This window comes from Pristis pectinata, chromosome 12 (assembly GCF_009764475.1).
Source record: "Pristis pectinata isolate sPriPec2 chromosome 12, sPriPec2.1.pri, whole genome shotgun sequence".
Taxonomy (NCBI): Eukaryota; Metazoa; Chordata; class Chondrichthyes; order Rhinopristiformes; family Pristidae; genus Pristis; species Pristis pectinata.
Genome location: NC_067416.1, coordinates 33,591,490 through 33,612,992, shown reverse-complemented (window position 1 = coordinate 33,612,992; position 21,503 = coordinate 33,591,490). Strand labels below are relative to the sequence as shown.

Sequence of the window (21,503 nt, the reverse complement as noted above, 5' to 3'; positions counted from 1 at the left end):
GCTGGGGTTGGGGCGGTGGGGGGGGGGGGGAGGGAGGGGTGGTGTGATCTCACAGGCCCTCAGCACTCTCTGATTGGCTAGAGCCTGGACAGGGTGTGCTAACAGGTTATTCAACATAGCAGCACCTCAGCCAAGCCTGGTCCTCACTTCAGTCAATTTCAGTGTGTTTGTGCCTTCCATAAAGGCGTCATGGAATAGCGGTAAAAATAGGAAGCCTTTCTTGCTATCCAGTAGTAGCGACACTTTTCATGTGTCTGTGTGGGTTTCCTCCGGGTGCTCCGGTTTCCTCCCACATTCCAAAGACGTATGGGTTAGGAAGTTGTGGGCATGCTATGTTGGTGCCAGAAGCGTGGTGACACTTGCGGGCGGGCTGCAGAACACTCTACGCAAAAGATGCTTTTCACTGTGTGTTTTGATGTACATGTGTCTAATAAAGATCTCATCTCATCTTAACACCATTGCTGAGATCAGCTAGCTTAGCATTAATTGGAATCAAATCGGGGATTTTTGGGTCACTTGAGCTGGCTTCTTGGTACCTTCAACTTCCTCTCAGTGTGTCAGGATTTCTCATGGAATGCAACTAGGTATTACCCTAACCGTAGTGAGCTCCACAGGCCTGATCTCCCTTACTTTTCTCCCTTTGTGCTTTAATCGCTGAATGGAAAAACTGGAACGTGTTGGACATGTTCTATTGTTTTCAATGGAAAACAATTCTTTCCACTTCATTGTCCCTAATTCTTACAATAACTGTTTTTCCTATTGCTTAGCTTTACTTAACAATAAAAATAATGCTTCCTTATCATAAGTTAAGTGCAGAATTATATAGAGCAATGAGTAGCTACAGTGTTCCAGGATCACTGAGCAGTAATCATTTGTTTTTGAACACTGGGCAACTAGACCATTAGTTTATTCTAACTGTATACCTGGGTGGATGATTCTTTTTATGTTCTGGTATTAAGGAAAGACTTGCATGTATATAGTATCTATAGAACTTTCCAAAGTGCTTTACAGTGACTGAATGCGAGAACAAGAAAATAGCAGGAGTAGGCCACCTGGTCCCTCAAGCCTGCCCCGCCATTCAGTTTGATCATGGCTGATCCATGCTGGCCTCTTCTGTTTTAGTTCCCCATAACCCTAAATTCCTTGATCTTTCAAATATTTACCTGTATCCACCTTAAATACATCTAATGATCTGGTCTCCACCACTCTTGGGGGCAGAGAATTCCAGACATTCACTACTCTCTGAGAGAAGAAATTTCTATGCACCTCATTTTTTAAATGACCCATCCCTTATTTTATAGCTACGTCCCCTGTTTATTGCACTGTAGTGAAAGCATCTCAGCATCTACCCTGTGAAGCCCTCTTCAGATCTTATATGTTTGAATTAGTAGAGAGGTTAGCCAGTTTGATGCTTCTTCCAAGTACTATTGCTGTCTGGGCAATACGTTAGCCAGTTTGCACCCACAGAATCCTACATCCAGCGATATCAAGCTGATAATTTGTTTCAGTGATATTGGTTGAGTGACAAAAATAGCCCAGAGAACATGACCACATGGAATGATTTTGTTCAACGTTTGAAGCTGATAAACTGAACATTAAAGTCGGTAACTTCAGCAGAACCAAAATTCTGAACCTTTTTCTGTCTTGTTTTATTTTTAAGTCGAAACTCAAGTAAACTTTACAGTTTACCTTCTTGAGATTATCTAGGAAAGTGATGATTTAATTGTTGAGTGGTCCTATTAGAAAGATGTTCATAGAGTCATTCAGGTCATGTCTAGAGTTTGCAACCAGCCAACAAAGTAGTGGGTGTAGATTGCCAAACAGAATGTGGTGCGCAACTGTTTGGGGGGTGATTTGTACAACACGGGTTGCAAATCCATTACATTGGATCCCCCACTCACTCAACATTTCAAGTGACCCTAGGTAATGGGTACAAGGTGATCCAGGCCTTCTCTAACCTCATTCTTGCCCAGGCAGACTTTTTAACAGAGTTTGAGAGTAAGAAGTGTGCTTGAATTTTGCCTTCCTATAGCCCAGGGTTCCTTGAGCAAAATCTAATTTATCATTTGTTGTTGTATCCAAAGAAAGATCCATTGTGGAAACAGGCCCTTCAGCTACTGAGTCTGCGACAACCATCAAATACCTATATTTACATGAATCCTACCCTAACCCATTCTATTATTCCCAGGTTCCCATCAACTCCCCAGATTCTACCACTCATCTACACACCAAGGGCAATTTATAGTGGCCAACTAAGCTACCAACCTGCAATTTTTGGTCATAGGGAAAGCGTGCAACCTCCAGACAGACAGCACCGGAGGTTAGAATTGAACCTGGATCTGTGGCGCTGTGAGGCAGCAGCTCTGTTGGCTCTGCCACTTTGCTGCCCTGGGCCTTGGCTGTGTTTTATTTGATTTTTTTAAATTTACCTACTGGATATCACAGAAGCCAGGAAAAGGCTATTATTTTTAAGTAAGAATTTAGTTTTTTTTACTCAATCCCTACTTCCAATCTCGTCACAGGTTTGTTTTGTTTTAACTTCAACTTTGCTGGAGTGTCTTTGTGTGGAAAATTTTATTTTTATCCCATGTGTTAATCTTTCAGTGGTGTGTCATTTGGGAATTTATTTGCACAATCCTTTGTTATTGTGACTTTCAGGGCACATGTGGGGAACATGAAACAAAGGGCAGCTATTATATTACAGCAGTTTCATTTTAAACAAAACATCTATTCTGGTTGGAAACATTCCATGTTTTTTGTTCATCGTAGTGTGAAAATGGCATCACTTTCATCATTATCATTTAATAAATCTGAGTTGTTAGAGAAATATACACTTAGAACAGTTTCACTTTGGCTACCGTCTTTAAATAATCAGATTGTTAAGTGTTAAACAGAGTTTTCTGTATTAAGTCAGCGTGGTTGAAAAGGATACAGAAAGGTTGAAGCAAACGTCATGAGTGAGCTGTTACCAGAAAATGGTGATGTTTCCTTGTTAAGTAAATACCCCTTCTAAAGGATTTGCATCATTTTATAAGCCTGCAGTAAGTGGAAAGTTCAAGCATTTTTGTCATTATCAGATAAAGAAATTATGGCCTTGAAGTTTCTCCTATCTAGTACTAATATACGTTGAAGGTTTTCATATATTTGCAATTGCAGCTTATTTTTCAGATGTGGGGCAACTGTCTCTTCTTTTACTTGGCGCATATTAGCAAAGAAGTGAGCATCAAGTCTGCTTCCTCATGTTATTTTCCCCTGGATTGTTCTTCGTGTTGTGAGTTAACCAAGAACCCGTGTGGCCTGGTAACATTTTCAAGTTTTATCAAAGTTGTACTTGTTTTCATGCTATAATGAGAGAGATATTTTGTAATTCTGTGTGTGTGTGCGCGCACTTTCAGGTAACTAGGTCAGTGAGGAATGTTGGCCCTGATTGGTTTTGTGAGCACTATGAGGCGTTAAGGCAGTTTCACAAAGCTCTCAGTTTGTTCCTTTCACTCGCTTAGGTCAATAGTTTAATTCTAAAGTAGAGGAGATGCAAATATAGACTTGAGGCAGTACTCTGTTTAGAGTGCATAATGTCAGCGGAGTAGACCATAGAACCATAGAAAAACGACAGCACAGAAAACAGGGCATTCGGCCCTTCTAGTCTGGGCCGAAACATTATTCGGCTAGTCCCATTTACTTGCCCCCAGCCCATACCCCTCCAGACCTCTCTCGTCCATGTATCTATCCAATTTACTCTTAAAAGTTAAGAGCGAGCCCGCATTTACCACATCAGATGGCAGCCCATTCCACACTCCCACCACTCTTTGAGTGAAGAAGTTCCCTCTAATGTTCCCCCTAAACTTTTCCCCTCTCACCCTAAAGCCATGTCCTCTCGTACTTATCTCTCCTAATCTAGGTGGAAAGAGCCTACTTGCGTTAACCCTGTCTATGCCCCTCATCATTTTATAAACCTCTATCATGTCTCCCCTCATTCTTCTCCGCTCCAAGGAATAAAGTTACAACATGCTCAATCTTTCCTTATAACTCAACTCCTGAAGACCCAAGGGACTAAAGATCTAGGACAAGATGAATGGGGAAGATGGCTAGTGACAAATCAAGATGATATATGGCAAATGGATGGTTGAGCCAGGTCATGAGTGTGCAATGTATGATGCAAGTACATAAGAGAGAGAAGCAGGAGTCGGCCATGCAGCCTTACAACCCTTTTAAATAATTTTGGGACCAGGGTGTTGCTGGTGAACCCAACATTTATTGCACCTTCCCAGTGGCACTTGAAGTGGGTGGGATGCTCGGGCATTTCTGAGGACATTTAGGTCAAGCCAGGTGAGGATGGCTGATTTCCAGCCCCCAAAATACAATGGTGAGCTAGATAGGCTTTTAGAACGAATCGTTGGTTTTGTGTCATCATTACTAATGACTAGTTTATTTTTTTAAATCCAGAATATTAACAAGATTTAAATTCCACAGCTACCATGGTGGGACTTGAACTTGGGTCTCCCGATTGTTAATCTTGGGTCTGTTGATTGCCAGGCCTCTGGGTTAATATCCCAGTAACTTAACTGTTGCATCATCATTCAATAAGATCATTGCTGGTCTGATCTTGGCACTTTCCTATGTGTTCCTCATAACCCTTCTATCTCAGTTTTGCCTGTACTCAATGTCTCTGTCACCAGGTCTCTGAGGTAGAGGATTCCAAAGAGTCATGATCCTCTGATAAAAGAAATTCCTCCTCATGTACATCTTAAATGCAGGACGTTTTATTTTGAAACTGTGCCCTCTGTGCTGGATTCTCTCATCAGGGGAACTATCCTCTCAACTCTAATCTATCAAAGCTCCCAAAAAATCCTCAACATTTCAATAAGATCACCTCTCTTCTGAGCTGCAATGAATATTGGCCCGACTGCTCAGACTTTCCTCATAAGGCAATCGATCCCTTTGTTGGTGGAGTGATTGAAATTATTCTGTTTGAATGGCCTTGAATAAAGTACATTCCTCCTTAAATGGGGAGAACAAAACTGGTCCATGTGTGGTTTCACCAGAATACTGTACAGTTGTAGCAAGGCTTCCCTAGTTTTATCTGCTTCTGTCCACTATTACATGTCTTACCTTGTGTTTTATAGTACTCCAGCCCCTTGCAATCAAGATGAATATTTCACTCGCCTTCCTGCTTACAGCTCCTGCATGCAAACTTTCTTTGTTTCAAGTCTCAGCATTTCCAAATGCCTCTGTACAGCAGTGTTCTGTAGTCTCCATTTAAACAATGCTGTTTTGGTTTTCTTCCTACTAAAATGGGTAACCTCATATTTTACTCCATCTACTAAAAATTTTACCCACTCACTTGACCTGTCTAAATGACCAGAAGCTTTGCTTTCATTCTGTCTTGATTTATAACATACTGAATGTTTGACATTAACCAAAACTCTGGTGATTGTTTATGGTGTCGGCAACATGACATCAGAAAATGGCCAACAGCATTCAGATGGCTTGACAATTAACATTTGGAATAGAGTAACTGCTTGTAACTCCAAGGCTATATTTCACAGGCACCTTTGTATATTGCTGAGATAGTTTTGTTTGGCAAAAGAGCTGTCAGCCATCACCTTAAATTGTGATGAGATTGCTGTTCACTGTTCCATGTCCTACCTTGTGTTATTGATACTGGTTCCACAGATAATTTATACATTATTGTAGAAAAGTAGGCATTTTTTCCAAAAATACATTATTTGAAATACAAGGTCATAACAGTTTTAAACAAAAAAATTTATTTTCAGTTTTGTCATTCTGCATACTTGATGTTTATGTCTTTGAGAGCGAGGTAGCCATTAATAAAAGAATAACCATTCTTCACATCACTCCATATTCTTGTTGTGCTGGAATTTTTTAGTGCCTTGTAGTTTTTGCTACTTTGGGCATTTCGATGTTGATGAGATGCTAACTGTATTAACTGAATTATTCATTCATGCTGCAGCCACACTTCAGTTTTAAGGGGATAGTCCTCTCACTGGCTTTCTATCTCAGGCAGCAGATGGTTGTGCAGCTGTCCTGTGACCTTAACTGACAGATGAGTGGAAAGGAGCATTATATTCTGCGGACTGTAGATATCCTTTCATCTTCTAGTGGTGGTATCTTTGTCTAATTATGTACACCCCGCTGTACAATAATGACACAGTTAAAGAGTTTCCTCTAACATCAAATTATTACTTCCTTTATATTTCTGAAACTTTTTGCCCAATTCAGTAAAACCAGTTTCGATAATTTTCATAGACAATCTTCCAGTGTTGATCAACTTAATTTTATCAATGCTTTAAGGATCTGCTTAACTTTTTTTCTCCTTGAGATGAGAACTTTTAAATGTTAATTTGTCTTTCCTATTTTCTCTTTGTTTTTCATTTCTGTTTGCACATTTTTTGTTTCTCTTCCTTGCGTGTGTGCAGTCAATCTCTCTCTCCCCCCCTCTCTCCCCCCCTCTCTCCCCCCCTCTCTCCCCCCCTCTCTCCCCCCCTCTCTCCCCCCTCTCTCCCCCCCTCTCTCCCCCCTCTCTCCCCCCCTCTCTCCCCCCCTCTCTCCCCCCCTCTCTCCCCCCCTCTCTCCCCCCCTCTCTCCCCCCCTCTCTCCCCCCCTCTCTCCCCCCCTCTCTCCCCCCCTCTCTCCCCCCCTCTCTCCCCCCCTCTCTCCCCCCCTCTCTCCCCCCCTCTCTCCCCCCCTCTCTCCCCCCCTCTCTCCCCCCCTCTCTCCCCCCCTCTCTCCCCCCCTCTCTCCCCCCCTCTCTCCCCCCCTCTCTCCCCCCTCTCTCCCCCCCTCTCTCCCCCCCTCTCTCCCCCCCTCTCTCCCCCCTCTCTCCCCCCCTCTCTCCCCCCTCTCTCCCCCCCCTCTCTCCCCCCCTCTCTCCCCCCCCTCTCTCCCCCCCCTCTCCCCCCCCCTCTCCCCCCCCCTCTCCCCCCCCTCTCCCCCCCCTCTCTTCCCCCCCCCTCTCTCCCCCCCCCTCTCTCCCCCCCCCTCTCTCCCCCCCCCTCTCTCCCCCCCCCTCTCTCCCCCCCCTCTCTCCCCCCCCCCTCTCTCCCCCCCCCTCTCTCCCCCCCCCTCTCTCCCCCCCCTCTCTCCCCCCCCCTCTCTCCCCCCCCTCTCTCCCCCCCCTCTCTCCCCCCCCTCTCTCCCCCCCCCTCTCTCCCCCCCCCTCTCTCCCCCCCCCTCTCTCCCCCCCCCTCTCTCCCCCCCCCTCTCTCCCCCCCCTCTCTCCCCCCCTCTCTCCCCCCCTCTCTCCCCCCCTCTCTCCCCCCTCTCTCCCCCCTCTCCCTCCCCCCCCCTCTCCCTCCCCCCCCCTCTCCCTCCCCCCCCCTCTCCCTCCCCCCCCCTCTCCCTCCCCCCCCCTCTCCCTCCCCCCCCAGAAGTTCTTTTAACATATATTGTTCCACGAATTATTTTCAAATCCAGATTCATGACATGCAAGTGATACATTGCTTTTTTTCTAAATACTTAGCTCCTATTTTGCTTTGTGACTTTAAGAGTATGTAGTTAGAAGGATGTTTCTTAAAATCATTTTTGGGATCTGGGCAGCAAGGCCGGCATGTGTCACACTTTCCTAACCGCCTGTGAGAAGGTGTAAGTGAGCTGCCCTCTTGAACCACTGCAGTCCTTCTCGTGAAGGGACTCCCACTGCTGTTGGACAGAAGGTTCCAGGATTTAGGTTCAGTAAAGCTGAAGGACTGGTGAAGTACTTCCAAGGTAGGAGAGGTGCACAACCTTTTGGAACACAATACAGACCTCTAACTGGCCTCATTAACCCATTTGACCTGGCCTCATCCTATCACAGATATTCCCTTTGTCCTATTCATCTGTGCTTCCATTTATGCAACTTTATAATGACCTTTTTCTCAGTTCTGATGAATGGTCTCGGATTTCATTTTCCGTAGTTGCTGCCTGACCTGCTGAGTGGTTCCAGCATTTTCTGAGTTTATCTCAGCTTTCCAGCATCTGCAGTTTTGGTTTCCTTCGTTTGGAGATGATTTGCAAAATTTATATTTGATCCTGTTTTCAATTGTTTTGCTCAAAACTTAAAACAAAAAATTGCTTGGTTTTAAGAATGCAAAAGCAAAACACTGCAACAGCTGAGTATCTGAAATAAAACAGAAAATGCTGGGAATATTGAGCAGATTAGGTAGCATCTTTGAATGGAGAAATCGGAGTTTATGTTTCAGAACTTGGAGATATGAGAGAGAAAACAGGTTTTAAGCTGCAGAGTAAGGGCAAAGGGTAGAGAGAATGAAAGAGAAAGTCAGTGATAATGCAGGTGCATTTCTTTGACTTTTTAAGATTGTTCATGTTGGATAAAGTTGACCTGCATTGCCCTTTAATCTTATCATTTTACTCAGTTCATTATCTTCTGTAGATTGACTAGCCAGAATTTAGGTTAACCTGACTTAAGACACAATTGTACTTTTGCGGAATATTTAGTTTAGTGCCTGCTCTTCAGAAATGACTGTGACTTCTTGTATGAGGTAAATTTCTCCTTTTTGTAAATAAGAAGCCCCACTCTGATTCAGTATATCCTCTGATATCACTTTAATCGCATTTTACTTTTTGACTGATGGCTTCCAGCTGAAATTGATTTAGTAATAGAAAGGTGCCAGATGTTCCACATGAGGCATATTACCTTTTGAGATGGCATTGATTATTATGCTGCACATCAAGGTTCCACACGCAATACTGAGGTGAATGAGTGTTAAATGCTTCTCGTGGTCCAGTTGACTAGCCTCTGTTGTCTTGAGATCTTTATTTGAAAAGCTGAAATAGGTAGTTTAATTTATCAACCAAATACCAGAACCTTCAAGAGTACAAGACTTCTGCATTATACCAGTTTCCGATCAGGACATGAGTTAATGGGTTGTGAGAAGATTGTCATTAAAAGTATTTGCTTCTCCAGTGGGCTTGCCTCTAGCCATGTGGTGAATAGGTCAGCCTCCTTTAGTGGTTTAGACTCTTACCAGGGAGCTACATGGAGCTCTCTGCAACTTAAGTATGAAAACAGGTAAGATCTGCACACATGAAATGACGAACAGAGGAACCCACCATATTAAGCTTGTCAGTCAGATTGAGAATTAAAGACCAGGTGATACGATGGAATAATGGACTTCCTCAAGATTCAGTATGTCCTCAATGGCTCCTATGACTCAGTAGAGCTGAGGCCCTTCTCAGCCATGTGAACAAACAGGCTCCATGTAGGTGCTGTTTGTGACACTGCTCAGAGGATTCACTTTGAGTGCCTTTGAATTTTTTATCATTAAACTGGAAAGAGTGCAGAGAAGATTTACAAGCATGCTGCCAGGACTCAAGGACCTGGGTTATAGGGAGAGCTTAGACTTTATTCCTTAGAACGAGGGAGATTGAGGGGTGACCTTATAGAAACGTATAAAATCATGAGTGGTATAGATATGGTGAACGCTCAGTCTTTTTCCCAGGGAATGGGAACTAACAACTAGAGAGCATAGGTCTAAGGTGAGAGATGAAAGATTTAAAAGGGAGTTGAGGGACAACTTCTTCACGGAGAGGGTGATGCGTGTAAGTAATGAACTGCCAGAGAAAGTGGTTGAGGCAGGTACAATAACAACATTTTAAAGGCATTTGGATAAGCACATGGAGAGGAGGGTTTAGAGGGACATGGGCCAAATGCGGGCAAATGGAACTAGCTTGGTGGGCACCATGGTCAGTATGGACGAGTTGGGCCAAAAGGCCTGTTTCCATGCTGTGACCCCTATGACTTGGCATGGGGATGCATTAACAACCTTTCAACCTGGAGAAAAGGGTTATGCAGCTCAGCTAAGCTAAAATCTTTTACGATTTTTTTTTTGACCAAAAAAGCACAGCCAGTCAGCTTGCCAAAGCATTAGTGGAATGGTAAGAAATGAAGAAGGAGAATTATTGGTGAAAGCAGGGGGTGTAGTTGAAGTACTTTTACACTGGTGCAGAGGCATAGAGCCATACAGTTGTACAGCACAAAAATAGGCCCCATTGCCCACTGAGTTTGCACTGACCATTAACCACCTATTTACACTAATCCAACATTTATCCCATATTTTTGGGAGATAACAATAGAGGGTAGGTTACTATAAAATGAACTTGGTGGTCTTAGTGCAGAGAAGACTAAAAAGGTGGTTTTAAATTTAGCTGCAGAATTTAGACTGAGAAAATAAAGAGAGATCACTTCCATAGGCTGAAAAATGAATCATGAGAGGGCTGAGGATTAAGCTGGAAGAGCCGTCAGTGATTGAAGATTTGTTGCTCAGAAACAAACTAAAAGATGTATGGGGTGGTGGATTTATAGGAGGTTTTTATTTCTGGCGTGTTAAGCAGCAAAGATCTGGGAAGGACTTTTACAAAAATTCGGAATGGCTAGGCTTGAAATTGACCCTGCAACATCCGATAGCATGAGAGGCCTGGATGACAGAGGGAAACAGTAACAGGGACTCAGGAAATTCAGGGTGGCAGCCAGAGAAGGAACAAACATGCAGGACCCATGAACATGTTTCCTAAGCCTTTTATTTTGTTTCCAAATTCATAATTATATTGTCACATGGTGCCATGCAGATTATTTACACAAAACAGCACATTGTTTATACATAGCATATCGTTTGATTAAAGGGTGCCAGGTTCTTTGTGGCTCTCTGATAATCCAGGCAGATCGCAGTCCACGATCATTACATTCACCAGGGGGAGAAAGGTGTTCAGGTACTCTCCTGTATTGGCTCTGTTCTTGCCCATTGGTCACCATGTGCAACAAGCCCTCCCAACGTTCCTTTCGCTGTTAGTTAATACCTATAAAACCGGCTGTTTCTGATTGTGCATTTAATACCACTCAGAGCATCTGTATTGCAAAGTCCAGTGTTGACGGATTGATGCTGTGATAAAGCTGTATCAGTAGGTTTAATATTCCTGAGGATTAGTAAGGCACGGTAGTGTAGCGGTTAGCATAATGCTTTACAGCGCCAGCAACCCGGGTTCAATTCCAGCCGCTGTCTGTAAGGAGTTTGTACGTTCTCCCTGTGTCTGCGTGGGTTTCCTCCGGGTGTTCTGGTTTCGTCCCAGATTCCAAAGATGTACGGGTTAGGAGGTTGTGGGCGTGCTCTGTTGGCGTCGGAAGCGTGGTGACACTTGCGGGCTGCCCCCAGAACACTGCACAAAAGAAAGATATATTTCACTGTGTGTTTTGATGCACATGTGACTAAAGATATCTCATCTTGTCTTATTTGACGTAGTTGTTTATGGGAGATTACCTGGAAAAGATGACTGGTCAGTATTGCACTCACTGTCCCCACTGTTTTATTCGTAAAAGTATCATATGTTTGAAATACTTATTCGCTTGTTCTCATATAAATTCCTATGTCATTTTTTTAATGTACAATATCCATTTAAAGCCATCTTGCTGTAAGTACATATATTCTCCACCCCAGGGGAAGTGTTGCAGTGTGGTGTTAGAAAAATATAGTAGAGAGAAGACTAAGATCCACAGGGGGCATGAGAGAGTAGGTGTCGCGATATTACCACCAGTGGGAAAATGTTGAATGAGGGGACACAGCTGGAAAATGAGGGGGTGGTCACTTAAATCTGCGGTCCTCTTGCGGTGGATGGTGAAACTTGAAGATGGTGAATCTCTGAAATTATCAACCACAGAAGGTTGCAGGGGTGAGATCATTAGGGGTTTAAAAGAGGAAGTAGATGAACCTTTGAAAGATCAGGGGACTGAAGGCTTTGGGAAACTGGCACAGTAAAGGAGATGAGACTGGGGCAGATCGGCCATGATCATATTGAACAGCGAGGCTGGCTTGAGGGGCCAGTCTCACCATACTCCTCCTCTGGTTTTCTCACGTTCTTATAGCCAGGATGTTTAAATAGTGTGCTGCCTTCAGTTCTGCTGATTCTGGACAAATTGGAGCAGGCCTTCAAGCATGGGACTAAGTAGAGCAGTTACAGAAAGGTCAATGACAATGAGAGTTCAATGTTACAAAGGCTTTGGGATATGGCGAAGGTGCATTTTTCTGTAGTAGTGCAAAATACTTTAAGCCTATCAGCAAATTTTGGAGCAGTACTTTGAGGAGTTTAAAAAAAATCGGTTCTAGCCTTGGGACCTCAGGCCACGGTAATGGCATTTAGCCTGTGCAGATCACTGGGTTGGTCTTTGCTGAAGAGGCCCACTGCCCATTCTTGCTGTTTGGTTTCCCCTTTCCCCACACTTGCTGGCTGAGGTCTCCTGTGCAGTGTCAGGGTCTTGCATAAAGTAATTGGGGCAGGTTGAAAGGAACCCTGTCCATAAGTTGGCTGAGAGAACCTTCGGCAAAGCCACGCCCCTCAGCTTTGTCGTCGGTCTGATTGTTGCTGACGTTGAAAAGTGCTCAAAAACTATTATAGCTGAAACAAAAAAAAATAAAAAGGTGCCAGATCTTCTCTAATGCACAGAGCATATGTTCCTTTTATTGTGCTCTTTGCATAATTAGTTGAATTGAATTGGGTGTTTATGAGAAAACGTTTTATGTATCTTGATGTTATGATCATGATTTAGACCAATTCTTTGCTTCTGTCTGTGCAGTGTCACAACAGGACTGTTTGAAGAAGAGAATCTGGTAACTCTGCTTTCTTCCCTGTAGGTGAGGTGAGGAGTCGAAACGTTAAGAGGGAGCTCCAAAACTAATTCACGTGCAGATATGGAGTTTGATCAGCCATTTACATTCAACTCTCTGGTATTACTTTTGTACTATTAATGATAGAATTAAAATTTACCAAGGTTAGCAATTGTAGCATTCTTTTGGAAATATAGCATTAACTTACAAACAGCCTTTACAGGAATTGATGGGAATGTTTGCTTCCTAGATTAATTAGCAAGAAATATTGCCGTGCGACTCTTTAAACTCTACGTCTTGAATGTAATGATTTTGATCAAATTGTACTTGAATGCCTGTTTTCCTGTTGATTTTACTCTACATGGTGTGACTTACTAAAGTAGATTAAGGAGCAAGATGTAATTATATGACCATTGGCTTTAAAGAGTAAAAAAAAACATGCATTGTTAAAAGATGGAAGTAATAGAATTGAGAAAATGTTTTTGCAAGTCTAGTTTAATTCAGATAAACAATTTTTTTTCGATAGAGCTTCAAAAATTTCAATTCACCATTGTTTTATTGTTTAAAGGACAATCCATCTGTCATTATTGTTGACAATAGTTTCAGCAGCTTTGGCCCATATAGAGGTCGTGGGGGGGAAAGTCCCGGTTCAGTGAACATTTAGAAAAATTTCCTGTGCAGTAAGTCTCTAATAGTCCACTGTCTGGGGATTTGGAAATCCCAAAGGTTCGGTATCTGGCTCTCCAGTTATGTTTATCGCACCCCCTTCCTCTCTCCAGAGCCACGGTTCCAATGCTCCCTTTCCACTCACCTGCGCTACAGTTGCTCTGTTCTTTTGTCTTTCATTGCACACTCTTGCAATTTAATTGAAAGGAATATTTTCACTTCCATATCATTAGTGTGACTAATTGTTTAACATTTACAAAGATCATTTGTCAATCACTCTTTTCCAGACTAGAAAGAGCAAGTTTCTCTGATGCTTTCTCCTCGCTCCAACCTTTTGTTCCAGGAATTAGCCTCTCAGCTTCTCCCAACATTGCTTTCAGCACATGGTCTCCCTTGTTTTTTTGCTGTCTGGAGCAAGGCAGCATATTTCAGATGAGGTCTGACTAGAATACTCCAGTTTAATCACAAATTTCCACTGGTATTTTCCTGTCAAGTCCACTTAATTCAACTTTTTGTTTGCTTTGATGTTGCTTCTCTGCTTTGAGTGGATATGTTGAGTGTTGATTCTCTGAAGGCTTCTAGCACTTCTTTTGATTCATCCTTAGTTATTTCAGCACCATTCTCGAGTCCGCGTGTTGTTCATTTTCCCTTGATTTGTGCATTATTTTAGACAAATTCTATCTGCCCTTTATTTTTCTGTCATTTTGGCCTAACCCATTCTCAATATCTGAGCTTTTCCCCTTTGATTCCACTGCCTTCAATTCTGTAGGAGCAGTAACTTTGCAAGTTTGCAGGGATTTTTTTATGAATCAGTTATGTAAATTAGAAACAGTAGTGTTCCTATTACTGAGCTGTGGGACACCCACTCAGTAATTACATCCCCAGCCAACACGAATGACTCTTGGCTGGTTGCCTGTTATTGCAGGTTAATCACTAGCTGTCGTAATTTACATGAAATGAAAAGCCAGAACAAATGTTTGGGCCTTTGTGACATAGCTAATATATGATTAAATTAGGAAAGAGCCTCCTGGTGGTCAAGTAAGTCCACTTTCTATTTGGAGAATTAATTGACTGTCCACAGAGGCAATGGATAGGGACAACATTACAAGTTAGACTTGCTCTTTCTTTGCTCCATATCAGCCATGCCAGTCATCTGACATGCCGCATGTGTGGCATATGGAAAATGAGGTTCCAATAGGCAAATAGTTCTCCCTTTATGTGAACTTTTTTTCTACTGGCTAATATTTGTCAGTCATGTCAACCCAGGAGATCAATCATTTCAGTCAAGTTACAAACCTTTTATTGACTAAGTCACAGACAGTTATTTTCAGAAGGCGTAGTTCAGATGAGGAGGTCAGGAAAAGATTACAACACTTTGTTGATTATACTAGTTAGATTAGACATTTTGAAGTGCTTACACAGAATCAGAGTTGCATGGCTTGAAGAGGGATAGATGATCTTGTTTCTCTGAAAAAGCAGAATGAATATTTCCATAAACATACACTAGAAATTAATTACTGAATTCACTACAGCTGAGTCAGCCTTCAGATCACTTGCACCAGTTGGTCTGGATGAATTAAGAGGAACTGCCCTCCTGTGTTGCCAGCACTCAAAGGTCCTTAGTCAAAATATTCCTGTCTGTGATAATAAATGTACGAGGTTGGAAATTCATCTTGGACGGAGTGTCCGTTCTCAGTGCAGCAGCCTGTTAATATTTAAGTTCCATTGAGGTGCCATTCTGGATGAATTAATTCACCTCTGACTTTAATGACTTTTATCTTGCATTTAGATCATAGAACATAGAACGGTACAGCACAGGAACAGGCCCTTTGGCCCATGATGTTGTGCCAAACTAATTAAACACCTAACTAAACTAATCCTTTTTGCCTTCACAAGTCCATATCCCTCCATTCTCTGCACATTCATGTACCTATCTAAGAGCCTCTTAAATGCCTCCACTACCACCCCTGGCAGCGCATTTCAGGCACCTACCACTCTTTGTGTAAAAAAAAACTTACCCCGCACTTCTCCTTTGAACTTACCCTCTCTCACCTTAAACGCATGCCCTCTAGTATTAGACATTTCGACCTGAGGAAAAAGATACTGGCTGTCTATCTATGCCTTTCATAATCTTATAAATTTCTGACAGGTCTCCCCTCAGCCTCCGCCTCTCCAGAGAAAACAGCCCAGATTTGTCCGACCTCTCCTTACAACATATGTCCTCTAATCCAGGCAGCATCCTGGTAAACTTCGTCTGCACCCTCTCCAAAGCCTCCACATCCTTCCTATGATGTGGCGACCAGAACTGAATCCAGTACTCCAGATGCGCCTAACCAGAGTTTTGGTGAAGCTTTTTAAAAACTAAGAAATTAAACAAAGAAACCATTAGAAAATGTTGAATTTTATCAAAGTTCCCAACAAGTATGTAACGTGGCCCTGTGATTCCTCAATAGTTATACTGGCACCACTCAAATACAATGTCAGTATTTCCCTTGCTGGGTTGGTATCCTCAATCAGGTGTTACTGTGGCTGTTACTTATCAGATTCCGCAGGGTTTTGGTGTCTTTGTACGATGTGTATTAATTTCTTGGATGTAATCTGCATTGACTAACACTGGGCCCCCATCTGGGAGCTGGGATCCTTGGTCTCACCTCATCTATTGGATGAATGACTTTAAGGTCATTGGGACAAGTCTCTGACCGTAGCCAGGGAATACTCGTACCGTTGCATGCTCCCATTGCGGATGAACAACCACAGGTTGGCTCTGTGTTTACCTCCATTCAGAGGATGACTTGGGTACCTAGGCTAAAACTGTATTTTTAAACCTTGGCAGTTAACCTGCATTTGAACTTCAGTGATGTGGGCAAGGTGCTGTCATCATGTCAGTACATTGCCAGGAAGCATTGCCTGACCAGTATCAGAATGGGAACAATCAGCCATAAAACTGTGGTGGGTGAATTTTTCATTCTGAATGCTATGGCCATGTGTGAGGATGAAATTGATGACATTAACTCGCTGTCAAATTGCCAACTCAAGGTCACAAGCAAGGTTCTGATGTGGATAATGAACTGGAGCTCCATCTGCTGGCCATGTACTGCATTTCATTCAGGAGGGAAGGGAAGTGCATTGGATTTAATGACAAATGGTTTAAAAGCATTTAGATGTTTTTAGTGTGAATATTCAGTAAAATGAATTAGTTAATTAAAATACCTATATTCAGTTAAATGAATTATTAGGTATTGTTAGGGCAGCAGTTAAAATATAATTAAAATGCCTTTTAGTTTTTTTGGATTTCAAATACAGAATTCTAGCTGTTCTTTGTTTCCTGAGTCTTTTATTAGAAGTGTCTATTTGGCAAATTCTAACCTTTTTTTAAAAAAAAGTTAATTGCTCTGCAGAAAAAACTGGCTGCTGCCCCCAGTCACACGGATGTTACCTTGTCTCCGCAAGAGCGAGTGAGGGTCCTCACCAAAATGGGCTGCAACATAGAAATCAGTGAGGTCATTACCCCCCGTCGCTACTTCAGGTCTGGAGTGGAGATGGTCCAAATGGCATCTGTCTACTTGGAAGAAGGAAACCTTGAAAATGCTTTCGTCCTTTATAACAAGTTTATAACGTAAGAAGCATTTTACTAAAACCCTTGCTGTTAATTTTCATGCAAGTTGTAATTGAAAGGAAATTACTAAATAACTTCTGACTCGGTTAAATGTACAGTAAAAGCCAAGGTCTCTTTGCATTAGTCACAATGACATATTAACTTGTTTTTGCAGTTTGTTTGTTGAGAAATTGCCAAAGCATCGGGATTATCAAACGTGTGCAATTCCAGAAAAGCAGGATATTCTGAAAGTACGTATGCTGTTTCATCAACAATATGATCATTGTGTCAGTTAGAATACAGAGGCTGTATGTTCCATTAGAAACCATTTCTATACCTTTCATTTTGTGCTAGCTCAGTGCTTTACCATCACAATCACCACCAACACCACCACTCTATAGTCCCCTTCCAGTTAGTTTATGATCAGGGCAACAGGTTAATACATGTGTGCTTTTAATGCCACTGTGGTAGCCCAGTGGAGGGTGCTCATGTAATGGCTGATGTTAGCACTGAAACTTGGATGCCCTGAATGGGAAATGCAGTCTTGAAACACGGAACCTGTAAAGACGTTAGTTTCCTGCGTTGGATCTTTGCAAGACTTGAAAACATGAACTTTTTCACCTCTGAGTCAGGAAGTTTTTGAGTTCAAGTTCCATTCCAGGGACTTGAGCTTAAAATCTTGGCTGCCACTCCATGGTAATGCCGAGGGAGTGCTGCCCAGTTGGACATGCCATCTTACAGATGTGTTGTAAAAAAAACAAGTCCTATTTTCCTCCCCTAGGGTGGAATTGAAAGGTCCTGAAGAAGAGCAGGAAGATTTGCATATTTTCATATGGATTTTTACATTTTCTATGATATGAAGGGGAACCATTCACCTCATTGAGTCTATGCTAGCTCTTAGCAATTCCATCAGACCTATTCCGCTGCTTGTCTGCCATTCACTCCCACATGCCCATCAACCCCTGGTTCTCCAGCCATCCACTTACACTAGGGGTAATTTAGCCAATAAATCAAACAGCACCGTCTTTGGGATGTGGGAAGAAATCCAAGGACCTGGGGGAAACCCATGCGGTCACAGGGAGAATGTGCAAACTCCACACAGACAGCACTGGAGGTCAGGATTGAATCCAGGTAACTGGGGCTGTGAGAGCCTTCCTGTGCTTAAATTGGCTGCTTTATTTCGAACATTACAACAATGACTACACTTCAAAATGTTTCATTTGTTTTAATGTTATAAACGCACTGGAAAATCTTTATTTAAAAGTTGTTTGTTGATGAACAAATCATCTGTCTTCTCTTAAGTTGAAACAAAAAAGTTGTGAGCTTCCTTTTGATCTGTACTGTAGTCCTGACTAACCTTTGTGTCTGATGTTCAAAGCCTGCCTGCAATTTATTTGCCTGTTGTGTTATGACGGTGGGTGCTTATTTCTCTTCTCGCATCAAGACATCCACCAGGTGACTTGACTATTATTGCTCATTTATTTGCCAGAAGGTCAGTGCATGAACTGGCTACATATTCCTGTTCCATTCGGCTGGGAAGTCGTGCCATATGCAGTCAGCAAACCCATAGGCCAGTAGAGCATGCTGGTCATGTTTGAGGTAGTATGCTTGCTTTCAGGGCTTGCTCGTCCACAGTCTCACCTACTTACCATGTCACAGAAGAAAGCCAGTAGGTCCATGCGGGCTCCCTGCGGAACAATCCTGCAGCCCCATCTCCCCTCCCCTTACTTGTCTGTGGCTCTGTGACTTTTTCCCCTCTCATGTGCTCATCAATTCCTCTTTTGCCACTTTCCTACACTGGATAATTTACAGCCAATAAAGCTGCCAGTCTGCCTTTGGGTTACGGCAGGAATCTAGTGATTGAAAACCCAGTCACAGGCAGAAACGTGCAAAGTCCACACAGAGAGCACCAGAGGCCAGGATCGAACCTGGGTCCCTGGAGCTGTGGAGTGACAGCATTAATTGCTGTGCCACCATGCCGTTCAGCTATTTTAAATGCATTCAACTGGAAATGATTGTATTAACCTTTCGGTGTTTTATGAGGGGGCAAAAATAATGTCAATTCATTTCTGTTTAATCCAAGAAATTAAAGGAGGTTGCTTTTCCAAGGGCAGAGGAGTTGAAGGCGCAGCTTATTGCCAAATATGATGCTGAATATAAAGAATATGTGACTGCTCAGGTAAATTTAATGAGTTTTACTTTCTTTTCTATATTTTTTTTCCCCCTTACTGGTAACCTGTCCTGCTCTGGTTGCGATTGGGGGTTACTGCTATACAACCCATGCTCTCAATGTTTTTGCTGGTTGCCGGTGATTCTGTGGGAGATTGGGTAGTTGGCTTTTCTCTTTTTAGCAGCACCTGTCCATTAATTTAAAGATCCGCCTCTGCAGATCATTTGGTTTATCGAATTACAGGGAAATTCTGCAGGTTTTTACGTCAATATCTATCCCTCAAACAACACCTAGAGCAGATTGCCTCTGTGTTTCCACATTGCTGTTTGTGGGATTTAGTTCTACACAGACTGGTGTTGCAGTCCTTACATTGCAACAGTGACTGCATTGGCTGTAAAGTGCTTTAGGCCACATTTGCATTCCTTCAAGCACCCAGGAGACAAACAAAAGGTCGCATTATAAACAGAAAATTAGGTCTATAATGCCATGGCACCGATCCTTTGTTGTAAGCTGTCTTTTGTCAGACTTTCTGCTGGGAGAGCAGTTTGGTGAATATAGTCTCTCATCAATTAAAGAAAAAATAAGTTTTGCATCGTTATGCCACATTTCACCAGGCTGTCTGCAGGATTGGAAATTTGCTGCAACACACACAAAATGCTGGAGGAACTCAGCAGGTCAGGCAGCATCTGTGGAGGGAAATAAACAGCTGACGTTTCGGTTTGAGACACTTCATCAGGACTTTTTGACCTAACTGTTTCTGAAATATCTTTGTTTTCCATTCATGAAGATTAGTGCTGAGGAATTGAACTTCTTTCCATTTTGGTTGTCCAGTGCCAGTACCAAACAATCCCAGATCCTGTATATAGCAGTGAGTAGGGTGCACCACTCCCTCCCACTGCTTGTTCCAATCCCAGTCTCTGAAAGACACTCCCAGCTACACAGGAGACTTTTTTTCTCCTGCACAAACCATTCTTCAGTACTGATTTGTGTTGAACTTTGTGCATTAACAGTCCCTAGCCAAACTTGACATGTCAGCCTAATTCTATTTCAAGTGGGATCCTTGCAACCAACAGACAGATGAGAATATATTGAGCTGCACTTGAATGGTCGTTTATTTCTAACCTACTTGGCCCCCTTTGTCAGATAGAATAGAGCTCCTGGCCTTGTGTCTTCACAGCTGCAGCCTATCGGCTGAGTGTTGATCCTAGGTTCCTATTTCATTACAAAATAGTGTCCAATGTTTTTTTTAAATTATTTCCCCAAAACATTTATGTGGTTGGATTAAGATTTCACAGGGTCACTGGGCACTGCTCAGATTTTTCATTTTTATCTTGTTTTGAGTTGCTTTGACTAGAAACCACAGTTCTCTCAGTCTTCATGACACACGTTTTCATTACAGCACCTCTGAGTACACACAGTCCAGCAGTCTCATATGCTGTCTACGTGGGAAAACTGTGTTGGGTATTGTTGGTTTTTTTTTGAGGAAATCTCAGGTAGGGTGGATAAGGGAGAGGCTGTGGATGTTGTGTATTTAGACTTTCAAAAGGCCTTCGACAAGGTGCCGCAAAGAGACTGATTAATAAGATGAGAGCTCATGGAATTACAGGTAGGATATTGGAATGGGTGGAGCATTGGCTGGTAGGCAGAAAGCAAAGGGTGGGAATAAAGGGATCCTGTTCTGGTTGGCTACCGGTTACTAGTGGTGTTCCGCAGGGGTCGGTGTTGGAGCTGCTTCTTTTTATTTTGTACATTAATAATTTGGATTATGGAGTAAATGGTTTTGTGGCTAAATTTGCAGACGACACCCAAGATAGGTGGAGGAGTAGGGAGTATTGAAGAAACAGGAAGGTTGCAGAGAGACTTAGATAGTTTAGGAGAATGGGCAAAGAAATGGCAGATGAGATTCAATGTTGAGAAACGTGCCATTGTACACTTTGGAAAAAGAAATAAACGGGCAGATTATTATCTTGATGGGGAGAAAATTCAAAGTACAGAAGTGCAAAGGGACTTGGGGGTCCTCGTGCAGGATACCCTAAAGGTTAACCACCAGGTCGGATCGGTGGTAAGGAAAGCGAATGCTATGTTGGCATTCATTTCGAGAGGTATAGTGTATAAAAGTAGGGAAGTGTTGATGAGGCTCTATGGGGCACTGGTGAGGCCTCATTTTGAATACTTTGTGCAGTTTTGGGCCCCATATCTTAGGAAGGATGTACTGATGTTGGAGAGTGTTCAGAAAAGATTTACGAGGATGATTCCTGGAATGAAAGGGCTTACTTATGATGAGTGTTTGTCGGCTCTTGGACTGTCCTCACTGGAGTACAGAAGAATGAGAGGGGACCTCATAGAAACATTTAGACTGTTGAAAGGACTGGACAGAGTAGATGTGGTTAAGCTGTTTCCCCTGGTGGGTGAGTCCAGGACTAGAGGGCACAATCTTAGAATTAGAGGATACCAGTTTAAA

The 21,503-nt window shown here is 42.7% G+C and overlaps 1 protein-coding gene across 2 annotated transcripts in view; it reads left to right on the top strand.

Moving 5' to 3' along the window:
* Window positions 1-21,503, top strand: part of stambpl1 (STAM binding protein-like 1) — a 43,274-nt gene that overhangs the window by 6,128 nt on the left and 15,643 nt on the right. For both annotated transcript variants that reach the window (XM_052027590.1, XM_052027591.1), the window contains exons 2-5: window positions 12,639-12,731; window positions 16,676-16,893; window positions 17,048-17,123; window positions 18,956-19,051. In XM_052027590.1, coding sequence (XP_051883550.1) covers window positions 12,696-12,731; window positions 16,676-16,893; window positions 17,048-17,123; window positions 18,956-19,051 — 426 coding nt within the window. In that variant the 5' untranslated portion in view covers window positions 12,639-12,695. The remainder of the gene's footprint in view (window positions 1-12,638; window positions 12,732-16,675; window positions 16,894-17,047; window positions 17,124-18,955; window positions 19,052-21,503) is intronic.